The sequence below is a fragment of the Dioscorea cayenensis genome, chromosome 15 (assembly GCF_009730915.1).
Source record: "Dioscorea cayenensis subsp. rotundata cultivar TDr96_F1 chromosome 15, TDr96_F1_v2_PseudoChromosome.rev07_lg8_w22 25.fasta, whole genome shotgun sequence".
Lineage (NCBI taxonomy): Eukaryota > Viridiplantae > Streptophyta > Magnoliopsida > Dioscoreales > Dioscoreaceae > Dioscorea > Dioscorea cayenensis.
This window is the reverse complement of record NC_052485.1, coordinates 3,742,295-3,755,657: the sequence shown is the minus strand read 5'-3', so window position 1 is coordinate 3,755,657 and position 13,363 is coordinate 3,742,295. Positions and strand designations below refer to the sequence as shown.

The 13,363-nt window shown below is 31.2% G+C and overlaps 2 protein-coding genes across 2 annotated transcripts; one reads left to right on the top strand and one right to left on the bottom strand.

Annotated features, from left to right (window-relative positions):
- The first annotated feature begins 1,773 nt into the window (after positions 1-1,773).
- On the top strand, positions 1,774-2,956 carry LOC120277841 (transcription repressor MYB5-like). The gene is made up of 2 exons (XM_039284677.1): positions 1,774-2,138; positions 2,258-2,956. Exons 1-2 carry the CDS (start codon positions 1,825-1,827, stop codon positions 2,685-2,687), a joined length of 744 nt encoding a protein of 247 aa, XP_039140611.1. The 5' UTR covers positions 1,774-1,824; the 3' UTR covers positions 2,688-2,956.
- A 5,711-nt stretch (positions 2,957-8,667) lies between these two features.
- Positions 8,668-12,071, bottom strand: LOC120278145 (protochlorophyllide-dependent translocon component 52, chloroplastic-like). The gene is made up of 7 exons (XM_039285066.1): positions 11,534-12,071; positions 11,235-11,422; positions 10,329-10,436; positions 10,085-10,256; positions 9,790-9,990; positions 9,298-9,485; positions 8,668-9,228 (listed from the first exon to the last, which is right to left on the bottom strand). The coding sequence occupies exons 1-7, from the start codon at positions 12,020-12,022 to the stop codon at positions 8,973-8,975; spliced, it is 1,602 nt and encodes a 533-aa protein (XP_039141000.1). The 5' UTR covers positions 12,023-12,071; the 3' UTR covers positions 8,668-8,972.
- Between the last annotated feature and the right edge of the window lie 1,292 nt (positions 12,072-13,363).

Sequence of the window (13,363 nt, the reverse complement as noted above, 5' to 3'; positions counted from 1 at the left end):
AATAGTGATAATAATGAATCGTATGTTATGGGTGCAGGTTAAAAATTTAAACTCTTTATCTCGTCTGAGGACGTATGGGCTAAATGATCAATTTCTGATCATATGCACGTCCTTCATATGCGGATTACCCATATTTTATTTAAAAAATATAAGAAAAATACAGAATATTTTATCACCCTTTTTAAAATGTTATTTTACTTGTTATATTGAAATTGATATTTTTTACTTGGATTAAAAATATTTTTTACCCTTTTATTTGTACAAAACTTCTAATGTAATATATATTCTCATCGTTAAATGTAAAATTTAAATTAAAAAAAGAACAATAGATTAGCTCAATAATAACTACCTGCGTTCACAAATTACAATTCTCTTTCTGATCTCTTGTAAGAGTTTTGTGTGAGAAATATTTTTCATTCTCCCTTTAGAGTTACATGACATGGGGTTTATTTATAAGAGATCAGTCAAAGCCAAAAAAAAAATTTTTTTAAAAAAAGTCTATTGTTTCTTCATTAAAAATTATAATAAATAAATAAATAAAACACTATTGTTTCTTCATTAAAATTATAATGAAATAAATCACAAAATCTTACGTAAGCAAAAGAGGGAAATGTCATTATAACTAGAATTTTCAAGCGAGTGGCAAGCAAAAATTCTCTAGATCTTATATTATCCGAAAATTTATTAATTACTTTTTTAAATTATCTAAAATTACTCACAATAAATGAACAGATGTATGATGTAGATGAAGATAGAAAGGTCAAGAGAGAGCACTCTGAATAATGAAATAATTAGCCCTCAAAATTCAACCCTTGGACAAGTGGTTTTTGTCTGTTTGTGGGACCCTACTACTCCAAAGTCCAAATTTCACTTTTGAGTCCTTATTTTATATCATACTAAACTTTATAACATTTAATAATAGAATCATTACAGTAAATGGACATTAATAATATATATATATATATAATACATATATAAGACACTGTTTTTTCCTTGCGCTCACTGGTGTACAGTGCAAAACCCCATCCCACTGATTTCTCTTTGTTATAAAAAATAATTCTTATATTAATATTAATCTAGATATAAAAATTTATATAAAAAAATCCCTAGTAAGATAAATAAATAGAAACCAAATTAATAAAATGGGGATTAAATAATTTTTTTTAAAAAAAACATTAAATTGATATTTTACCTTGGCCTGACTAAACCCAATCCCACTAATGTGTGCTTAATTTCCCTTTCTTTTATCAAATAAAATAAATTTATCAATTAAATTGTTTTTTATATATCGTACAAAAAAATATAACTATTAAAAAACATTAATCTAAACATACAAAACATATATATAAAAAAAATCTTCAGTAAAATAAATAAATAAAATAAATACTGCTATGGAAGTTATATCAGAAAACAAGGATAGTCTCAAAATAAAAACCAGTGCAAACTGAAGGTGTCTTCCCTGCATACTATATTTACAATAATATTAATTATTATATAAAAAAATTAAATGAGAAATTATTCTTAAATTTTGATAATTTTAAACCACCAAAAAATAAAGTCCCCATTTCAAAAAAATAAATAAATAAATAGTGACTATTTTAATTCAAATAATTAACCTTTTTTTTTACTTAATATTAATATTATTATAAATAAATAAATAAATAAATAAAAAGAGAGAGAAGTGGGATATGATAATGCATGCTTATCCTTTGTCTGCGCCCTGTCCCCATTCCTTCAAAGAAAAGCAAACCCTTCTTCTTCTTCTATATATATATATATAAAACCCTAACCCTAACCCTAACCCTAACCCTAATTGAAGGAAGGATGAGAAATCCAAGCTCTTACTCTTCATCTTCTTCATCTACTCTCAAAAGGAAAGGTCCAACTCCCTGCTGCACCAAAGATTCAGTGAAGAGAGGTCCATGGACAGCTGAAGAAGATGCAATCCTTTCAAACTACGTCCAAAGAGAAGGTGAAGGAAAGTGGCGCACTTTGCCTCAACGTGCCGGCCTTCTCCGTTGCGGCAAGAGCTGCCGTCTTCGCTGGATGAACTATCTTCGCCCTTCCGTCAAGCGTGGTGCCATCGCCGCCGATGAAGAAGACCTCATTCTCCGTCTCCATCGTCTTCTCGGCAACCGGTTTGTTCTTATTTTTATATATGTATAGATTTCATCTTCTTGTTGTATTGACTCTCTCTTTTTCTTTGATTATTGAATTTTTATTTTTTATTATTTTTTTTTCAATTTCTTGTGATTAGATGGTCTTTGATCGCCGGGAGGATTCCGGGGAGGACGGATAATGAGATCAAGAACTATTGGAACACTCATCTTAGCAAGAAGCTTATCGGTCAAGGGATCGATCCAAGAACTCACAAACCTTTCGAGAATGGAGTTCAAGAACATGCAATTCATGTTGTAGCTGAAGGAAACCCTAACCCTAACCCTAATTACCCAAACCCTAATAATGTTAGTGGAGATCAGCAGTTTAACTATGAGGGCTTTGAGAATTACTTGGAAGGGATTGAAGTTGATTGTGGAGAGATTTGGAAGAGCACTGGTGAGGGTTTATTCATTGATCAGATGGAATGTAATGAAGGGAAGAGTGTCGAAGAGAACGATGAGATTTTCGGCTTTCTTAATTCATTGATGAATGATGATGTTGATGAATTGCATGAGATCAAAGAATGAGTACAGAGAAGCATCGTTTATTTTGGTGGTGCTCTTGCATGGAATCATATATATATATATCATGAAGGTAAGTTTAGTTTGATCTTCTAATTAGGGTTTTAAGTTTCAATGGTTTTATATTGAAGAAAAAAAGAAGAAGAAGTGTTGTTTGTATTGTTGTTGTAATGTAGTATGAATTTGTTATTGTGAAAATTAAGACTCTAAACTTTGTTGTTGTAATTTGTAATTAAAACCTTTTTTATGTGATGTTGAATTATATATAATTATGCATCTTGTAAAAGTTGTTCTTTCTTAAGATTTTTCCATTTTTTTTATAAATTGAAATGAAGTATATACTATTTTGTTGGTGTTTGAATTTAGTTAGCATTGTGAAATGCATGTTATACATAAGAAGAAAAGATGTTGAGCTGGAGGTTAATTATCTTGTAAAACTAAGAACTTGTTTTTAGTCATAGCTTTTATCTTGAAATGTGTTGTGTATCTAATATATATATATATATATATATATATATATAACTCTGGACTTTATAAGATGTTGAAATGGAGTTTTATTATGTTGTAAAATTGAGGATTGATTTTTTATTATAGTTTTTTTATCTTGAAATTAAATGAGACTTATATATATCTAAGAAGAAATAGTGTTGGTACTCGGTATTATAGCCTATTAATTTAGCATTGTGAAATGCATGCTTTATATCAATAGCTACACCAAATGAACCATAGATGATGTGAAATGAAGTTTTATAATCTTGTAAAATTAAGGCCTTGTTTTCAATTGTAGTTTTTATCTTGCAATAAGATTTATATCTAAGAGAAATATATATATATATATATACCTTCCTTTAATTTAAAATGGTTTATCCACCTTTTCAAAAAAAATATATATATATGATCAATGAAATTTGTTCTCCTCATAAGTTTTGAATTTTGAAATGCATGCTTATTTTACATCTATCTTTTTTAAACATAATTTGTTCATTTTCATGTCTTATCAACACCAGGTTATGCATAAATGTATATATATATATAATATCAAACTTCTTTATTTATATAAAGAAACCAAAGATTATATATTCAAATCAAAATATGTTTAATAATCAATGTGTGGAACTATTACTTATCTCTAATTTGTGTCAAGAAGTATATATTTTGCATTCCAATGAATTAAGAATATCATTCTCAAAAACATTATGCTTTTAAAAATCTAGAATACTTTGTATTTCCTGGTTCGAACTAGCAATAATGATATATATATATATAGATGATTCTCAACTAATTTAATTTTCCTCTAACCTTAGATTACAACTAAGGATCTTATTAATTTAGACTTTTTAAAATTTTTTTTCCTAAAGTGGGGAAGAATACATGTTCTTTTAAAAAAAAACTAGCAAGAATAATTTGTATTTGTTTGTTTGGATTATGATTATTTTCAACTTTATTATTATTATTTTTTTTTCCTGATATGGGGAAGAATAAAGTCTCTTTGTAGACATGTTTTCTGTTTTTTCATTGAAAACAAAAACTTTTAGATAACATTTTTTTTCTCAACTAATTTTAAAGAACATTTCTTATAAAACCATATGTTTTCTTTTCATGCTTTTTAGTTGTTTTTCAAAAATGTTTTTATTGTATATTTTTCAAAGAAAAAAATATGACAAATCTTATTTTTAAATGCTTCATAGTGAACTTTATAACTGAAGGACTGTGAATACTTCATTATTTATTAATTAATATGTCATAAACTAACAAAAAAATTTTTACAAATCTTATCTTGATTAAATTATGTTTTTAGATTTTATATTTATTAGAATTGAATGTCTATTGTTTGGATCATATAAATATTCCTTTAAAATAGATTCTAGGTACATTTACAAAACATATAATCGAATATATGCATGTAAACATTTGTATATGTGTGTGTGTATATACATATATACCAAATGTCATACTTTAATGACCATAAAGATGCATAAACAAATTTTAATGATTTAATTATCATTGCAAACAGAAAATTATGTGCTAGCTAGCTTTTCTATATATTCCCAATGTCTTTTTTTTTTTTCAAAATCATGTTCTCTGAATCAATTTTCTAAAACATAAAAATAAAAATAAAAATAATGATTTTTTTTTAAACTGTTTTCAAAACAAATTAAATAGTTCTTTTTTTCTGCCGTTTTTGATATGTTGGCATGCATATATATATATGAGATATAAAGCACAGGCAATACCTTCATTTTTTTTTTCATTATCATGAAGTCTCAAGTGTTGTCCAAAATCATACATAACTCACTGGACATTAAAAAAATTAAAAAAATAAAATTTGTTTTAGAATCATCATAACATCTCTCCATATGAAACTCAAATATCTCAATTCATTCTCATTTCTCCTTTTTGTCTTTTCCTTCCAAGATATTACAATCTCCCTTTTTCTTGCTATGCATGTGGTTTTTTCTGAACATTTGGTAAGTTTGTGTTGCCTTTAAATACTTTTGATTAAAAAAAGATCAAATACACTGTTCTACCATTTATTAATTCATGATCCTTGTTTTTATTGTAAATGAGCTGATAGTTATATTTGAAGATGAAAATAAATTAGAGTGAAGATACAACATAGTCATAAATATTTATGTGTGTGTGTATATATATATCTTTATTTGCCTCCAACCAAACGCACTATATATTTATATATTTTATATTAGAACAACACTTAAAGCTGTTTTTTTTTGGAGCAAAGATAAAAGTGAAAGGAAAAAGAAACATATTTATTTGAATAATGAAAAAAAAAAAAGAGAGAGAGAGAGAGAGAGAGAAAGAAACCTAGTTGGAATGTAAAATAGTAATGAGAGATTGTAAATTAAAACCCTAACCTGAATTAATGCAAATGAGTTGAAACCACATTGCCACCATGCATGATATGATCATATATATGATCATCTTGATCTTCTCTTCCAAAATTCCATTGCCAAGCTTACTTTAATGCAATGGTTGATCAGTGGCCTTTTTCTAGGTCCAGAGCTTGTTGTTGGTAGTTTACTAGGGTTTTGCATTGACTGTTAGCTAATGTTTGAAGATTCACCCTCAGAGCTATTACATGCATATATGTCCTTTTTGTTAAGTAAACCTAACTTTCTTGGCTCCCATCCTTCATTCTGTACCTACTTCATTTGTGTTTGTTATGAATTAAGAAAAACAGATGAATTGTAATATTATTCATATATATATATATATATATACACTTTTTTTTGTTTTGGGTTTTTGCATGAAATATCTCATTGAAAAATACTTGGTTGCATGCATATTAAGAACAGCAGAAACATGTATATATCCACAGTCACACACCAATAAAAACTTTCATTATCTAAAGCCAGCCTTGAAGTAAATTAAATAATTAATCCCATAAAAAATATTCATGTTAAAATTTTAATAAATAAAATACACATAATAAATAAAGCAAGACAAAAACCTCCATATATAGCATAGATTTATCATTAATTCCATACCTTCATAACTTTGACATCACAACAGTCCTTAACAAAGATATATAATTATAACAATAATTAAAATACAAAATCATACTAATATAAATTCTAATATATATATATATATATATATATATAACACATCACACCCTCAATATATATAATTTCCCTTCTTCCAACACACACTATTATACAGTCAACAAAAATCCTCATAGCTCAACACAACAACAACAACAATGACATTTCTTCACCAACGACTAAATGATCTATTGGTATATGGGTCGCTAATAGAGCTCTTCACCGAGTGGTGAGAGTTCGGTTTAATACGACCTTTTAGTGTCTACGTTCTTTTTTGTCATAATAATAATAATAATAAAAAAATAACATTTCATCATCATCATCATGATTCAAGAATATTGTTGAAAATCACACATGCTAGAGTTATAAATACACCACAAAGGCTAAATAGCATCAGCTCTAATCCCTCTCCCCACCATCCTATACCTCCAGTACTCCATCATCCTACATATCATTCACCATAGCTTGTTGTCCTCCTCCTCCCACTAGCTACTCCACAAAGCCCCTCAGCCATGGCATGCAGCCCCTCTCATCCAAGCCACTCCATCCAACATCTCCCCATCCACCATCTCTGTCCAAAGCACCACCTCCCCTCCCATCACCAACTCCTTCTCCTTCTCCTTCTCCTCCTCCTCCAACCCATGCATGTGTTATATCATACACATAAACTCTCTGCCATGTCTTATAAGGTCCACACCATGCATGACCCTCCATTAATATTCCCTCCTTTAAAGTTAAACTCCATCCCTTCATCATCCCCTACTTGTTTATCATACCTACTATCATTCCCCATAAAGCTTCAATTCTCTCCCACAACACAATCCAAGTAGTAAAAATCAGCTGATGAAACTATCACACGGTACCCTCCTCCCACTATCTTTTTAGTGTTGTTTAATTGGTCCATTATATATGACTGTTTAATTTGTTGTAAGAGATGATTGCGTTGGAAATATGAGAATTAAGAGATGCTTAAGTCGTGCTTATTAGCACCGTCCTAAAGAAACTATTTTGAGATACTGAAATATTTCTCCAGGATAAAACAAGTCTTCCTCAAGATCTCTATCTCAAAGAATCATGAACAACAAATTATTTATATATCCAGATAAAGGACTCACTTAAATTTTTTTTTTAACGTTAGAGGGCTAATAAAATTGAATGTTAAAAATCTAACATTCTCTTAAAACTTAGATAAACGTAGGAGAAGTGGTAAAAGTTAGTTGAGTTATAAATAAAATCTTATCGAGTCAAATTAAAATTATATTATTAAATAAATAAATATAAAATACCATTTGATAATTCAAAATACTAATCCCAAATAAATATTATCTTTTGAAATATATTCAAAAAATACAACAGATTGTTAAGTAAGTGTTGTCTATGAAGAGTTCAAGTAGTTGGCTCAGAGTGTTATTGTTGTTGTTGTTGGAGATGAAGGAGTTGATGGAGGGATCAGTGAGGCAGCATGCAGGGATGACCTCATCATCACCGGCGTAATAGAAGGAGTCAGGGAAGAGGCCGGGTGGTGGTGTCTTTGATTATATATGTTGTTGAGGACTTGATATATAGGTCTTGTTTTTGAGAGGGTTGAGTTGGCCGGTGCCGGGTTCGGTTGCAAAACGGTTCTCCCATGTTGCTCCGGCCGGCATCCAGAACATATCGGCGCACGTTACTATATATTTCTGGGTAGGTTTTTGCCCATGCACCGGTGTGCGCTGCATGCATGCATGGCAGTGTGTTGTTAATTTGAAGTTATATATATATATATACATTTCATCAGTACCATTCATGAGCTTGATGATGATAATATGAATTTATAATGCCAGTCAATATATTGTTTATGAAATGTGGATGAATTTGTTCATTTGTTTTATTATACATATATTCAGAAATATATTAAAATGAATACACTATCACATGAAATTTGAAGATGTAACTTCTGTTTAAATTTTCTAAAAATCAGATGTTATACATTGAAAAATTCTATAAATGGATAAATTTTTTAGTAGGTGATTAAACTTTAGCTTATTTTCATTTTAATCATCAAACTTTAATTTGCATTAATTTGGTCACTCAATTTTAATTTGATTTCACTGGACAATAAATCAAGGAATTTCATCCAATGAATGAATGATGTGACTTTTGTTTCGATGATATGGACACTTCTAATATACTTAATAATGTGTTATAAGGAGGACTGACTTGAATTTTTTTCAAACAGTCATGTAATCAATTGGGGGTTGAAATTCTTGATTTATTGCCGGGTGAAATCAAATTAAAATTGAGTTACCAAATTGATGTAAATTGAAGTTATACGATCAAAGCGAAAATCAGTCAAAATTTAGTGACCTAGTAAAAAATTTACCTGCATTTTTGCATAACTGAATGAAACTTGTGGCAACTCTCATACCAGACATTATCATTGCTTGTCATTAACAATTTGAATGTGTTCGTTTTCATTTGAAGCCATCAATTTGATGGCAACTCTCATGCTTACAACTTACAAGAACATGTACACAAGACCAATTTCTAGTTCTGTTTTACATAATGACATCATTTATACTTGCAACACAGAAGAACATGCTAACAAGGCCACAATTTTGTTCTGTTTTACATAATAACAACCTTTATGCTCACAAGAACATGTAAACAAGACCACTTTTTTGTTCTGTTTTATATTAATTGAAGCCGGAAGGTCGGGGAATGCCGGGAATTTGGTATTTCATCGTTTTCATACGAAGGCATGGTTGTAGTCATGGTAATAGAAGTTTTTGTAGATGAAGTGAGACAGCCACCTGGATGCTAGAAAACATAGCACTGCTGTAAAGACGATCGAAACTCTTGTAACAGTTGACACTAAACTCCCTCTCATGGCAGCTAAAATTCCAATTGAGATAACTGAGAAAACCTGCAAGATAACCTCGAGCACTTTCATGCCTTTTAAAGCTGCACGGCAGCTGCTGCATTGCACTGTGTGTGACCAGTATCTGAGAAAAGACGGCATTCAGATCAAATTTATAATACACAAGAGGAGTTCAACTTCATAGTTTGTTTACCTGTCCATAATCTGTTCTTTCGGCAGGGAAGGGAGTAGGTAATTGCTGAACTTGGTGCTCCAGTGAACTTGACTGTCTGCATACTTTGCGAACCATCTCCTGAAAGCAATGACTTTGGCATCTGATGTTGTCGGCACATAACAAGCTTTCAGCCAATTTGAAGGGCCTACTTCAGCAATCTTTTGCTCCTGGAATAATTATGTTCATATGAGCAAGCAATACCAGTAAACATGACGGCAATATCTGGCTACTAAATATAACTATCAAAGTAATGCCTAATATACAAAGAAGATTGGCAAGGCATATTTTTAGTATATACTGATACCGCATATCTAGCATATGAGAATAAGCTTGCAACCAAATTTCTAGTGTACCACTATATCATTTTCAGTACTAAAGTGCAAGTTGCGCCGTATAACATAAAACTACCTAATAAAGTGTTAAGACATCAGGACCAACAATTAAAAGGGATAAAAGAAAAAGAGGGGGTACCTCTAAATGAAGAAGATATAGGTCTGAATCTAGAACCAGATTCTGTCTTATGTGAAAGAACCAGCGGGGAAAAATTTGGTCCACCCAAACAGAGAAGTTCCTTGGGAAGACGTAAATTAATCTACTTCTTCCAGGACTAACTGGAATACAGAGGAAGACAAGAAGAGCATTTCTTTGTTTTTGGTTTGTCTTAATTATGCCCTGAGAAGACAAAGTTAGAACTTAGAAGAGAACTGGGGACATTACTACATAAAGAATACTGGCATGTCTTTGCTTATAGCCTGAAAACAAGTACCTCTTGAGTGCTCGATGAGGAAATAGATCCATTACTTGAACCTAACGAGGCAGCAGAGTAATGGAGGCAAGGTGCTATGAACTTGCTATAGCCCATAGTATTCCTTGACAAGAAGCCTGTTTTGTCAAATTCCTCTATTGTCATATCCAGAGGTCTGCCTCCTTCTCGATCTGTGAAAGAATTTTAAAAAATTTAGTGTCCAAGACTTCCTAGAATGGTGAAAAATCAGAGTTCAGATACATATCTAACATTAGTAGTCAATGCCTTTGGAGCTGTGATATTTGTCAATATTCCATAGTGTGCATACGGAACATGGGCAGGGTCCATCAAGTTCTCAGTCAGAATTTCATACCTGAAAGGCAAATTGACAGGTAATTTTTGCTGGCTAAATTGGGATTTGGCAAAACAACAAACATAAGATTATGAGGCAAATAAACTATTAACAACTAATCAGATTAATCATTCTTAATAGCAGCAAACAAAAAGTTGCAAACAATAAACAATAATTTCAGCGAACTCGCAGTTTGTTATCAAACTTGATATCATAAGCAGAGATGCCTCTTATCAAGTACACCGCAACATGCAAAAAAATTCTCATGCTATACTGCTCCTAAGAATCCAAACAAAGAAACATATGAAATAACTGGACTGACAGATACCGCCAAGCATGGACATATTAATCATACTTTTTGCACCAAAGAAAGACTTTGCAGTGATTAAACATGGATTTTAGCTGATTTGGAGTTCACAGGCAACTTTAATATCATAGGAGGAGATGCCAGATATCAAGTACGCCTCAATGCAAAAATGCCAAGTTATAATTCATAATGGAACATTACAAATGAAATAACTAGATCAAAACCAGACCAATAACTCTATGCATGAAAGTTAGCATCAAACTTTTTTATCATAAGCAAAAAAAATTACACATAAGCACCCTCAGAATAGCCCCTAAGGTTTTGTCGGTCAAACTAATAACAATCAGGAGAACCATGCATTACAGATAAGTTAAAAAAACAACAGTAACATTAGATAAAACCATCATAAAGTTCATCATAATTTATGGCCATACAAAAATGGTCAAACAGAACACACAAACACACACAAAAGCATTGAGATGTATAACTTGAGATGAATGGGAAGATCATACCCATACTGAAGATCTCTCATGCCCATGGTACAGGTGTATGATGGATCATCCAATTGCGGCACATACGGAGGCTTTTCCTTCAGTGCAATATCCTTGTACTGAGGATCAGTGCTTGGCCAAAACCAAACAATCTTATTCTGCACAATGCTTGGATAAACAGCAACACAAGCCTTCTTAGCTCTTTGAACCTGCACATCATACAAATTCAATCAAACAAAAAATTTTCAAAAAATTCAGCTTTATGGGTAGCAAGATCATCGCTTTTTCAATGAACACAAAGTGAAGAAATAGGGTTTAACCGGCGGGCCATCAGGAGAGGCCTGAGGGATGAGTTCGCAACCACCGGAGCCATTGAAGCACCATCCATGGTAGACACACTGCAAGCGACCCCATTGATCGATCCGGCCCTCAGATAGCGGGGCGAGACGGTGGGGGCACCGATCATCAAACACCTGCCATTGCTCCTTCACACGATCCCACCACACCACGATGTCGAGGCCGAGGATTCGTTTGGCGTGCGGCGCTCGCTTGTCGAGATCACAGACGGGTGCCACAGGATACCAGTGGGCGTACCAGTTGAACTTCTCACCGGAAATGGTAGTGTCGGTGGTGGAGAGCGTAGAGGAGGCGGATGAGGAAGGGAGAGTGGAGTGGGAGACGAGGCGCACAGTCCTCTGAAGGCGGTGAGGCTGGAGAGGGAGACGGAGAGGAGGGAGAGGAGGCAAGGAGGGGCTTGGGATGGAAAGATGGAAGAGAGAAGAGGATGGGAGGGAGACGATGGACTCCATTGGAGACCAAGCATGAAAAGAGAGGAAGATGAACTGTGTGTATGGATGAAGTCAATGCTTTGTTGAAAATCTTTAATGATAAAATTGAAAATTAAAAAACTTAAAAAAAAAAAAAAATTATAACTCCCCCAACATTACTGTTTATCACTATTTCGGGATTCTTATACTATTTTCTAGTACTGTTCGGTACCGTTTATATTCATATAAAAAGAGCACTTGTCATCTATTATTAAAAAAAATTATAATTTATGCAACAACCGAAGTTAGATTTTGCTCATCTCATATTAATTATAGTATTATCTATAAATGGTTTATTTTATATATTAATCTGGTATTCGCACTCCTTAAACTTTGAAGATTGCTTTGGGTCGGGTTGTGTTGGCCATTATTTTATAAATTAATCCATCTTATATACGCCCATGTCTTCTTTTATCTGTGGCAAATACATGTGTAGTTTTATTTGATACTCTTTCCATTTTTTTTTATTTGGCGTGATTAATCCAATTTCACAAAGAATTTAATTATTTTATAAACTTTTATAAAAAATTTGTTATTTTCTTAAAAATTACCTCTAATTTATATCTTCATATTTCTCTCTAATATTTATCCAAGAAAAAAATTAAATATAATGTTAAGGGTAATTTAAAAAAATATATTAAATATTTTTTTATTTTAAAAAAATAACAAATAAAAAGAAACATAGATTTGTGACAGATAAAAAAGGTATAGAGAGAGTATTTTTTAATATTAAAAAATATTTATTATTTTTTTAAAAAAATATTTTTAACACTTATTAAATTATATTTTGAAATTAAATATGAGAAAAAAAATGTGGAGATATAAATTAGGAGTAATTTCAAAAAAATAATTATTTTTTATAAAATTTTGTAAGATAACTAAATTTTAAAGTGATGTGAGATTCGATAAAAAGGATAAGGAGAGTAATAAATTCCTAAAATTGTTAAAAGCATTGTCAAAGACTATCGGTAATGCTTTTGTTTTGACAACTCTTTGTTGTAGTTGTGATTTTTGTCAAAATAAAATAAAAAATGCATGAAATTAATTTGGATGCTGGTTTGGGATGGTGTTTGAATTGAGAATAGGGTGGACAAGATTAAATAACTAAAAATTATTATTATTTTCAGTGTATTAGTGTTTTGCATGGAAAGAAATAAGAAAATAAATAAATGGTATTTTTTCAATAAATAAATAAATGGTGTTTCGAAACTCCAAAGAAATTGAGGAAATTTTTTTTTTTTCAAATTTAAGGGTTTTTACCTTCATTATGAATGAATGATATGTATCAGCAATAAATTTTTTTTTTTTAAATTAATGAACCAC

Excerpts from the sequence above, each read along its gene's own strand:
- LOC120278145 (XM_039285066.1), bottom strand. The coding sequence starts at position 12,022 with ATGGAGTCCATCGTCTCCCTCCCATCCTCTTCTCTCTTCCATCTTTCC. Across the intron at positions 11,423-11,533 it reads CCTCTCCTGATGGCCCGCCG|GTTCAAAGAGCTAAGAAGGC; the intron begins GTTAAACCCTAT and ends TATGATGTGCAG. Across the intron at positions 9,229-9,297 it reads AAAGAACAGATTATGGACAG|ATACTGGTCACACACAGTGC; the intron begins GTAAACAAACTA and ends GTCTTTTCTCAG.
- LOC120277841 (XM_039284677.1), top strand. The coding sequence starts at position 1,825 with ATGAGAAATCCAAGCTCTTACTCTTCATCTTCTTCATCTACTCTCAAA. Across the intron at positions 2,139-2,257 it reads CATCGTCTTCTCGGCAACCG|ATGGTCTTTGATCGCCGGGA; the intron begins GTTTGTTCTTAT and ends TCTTGTGATTAG.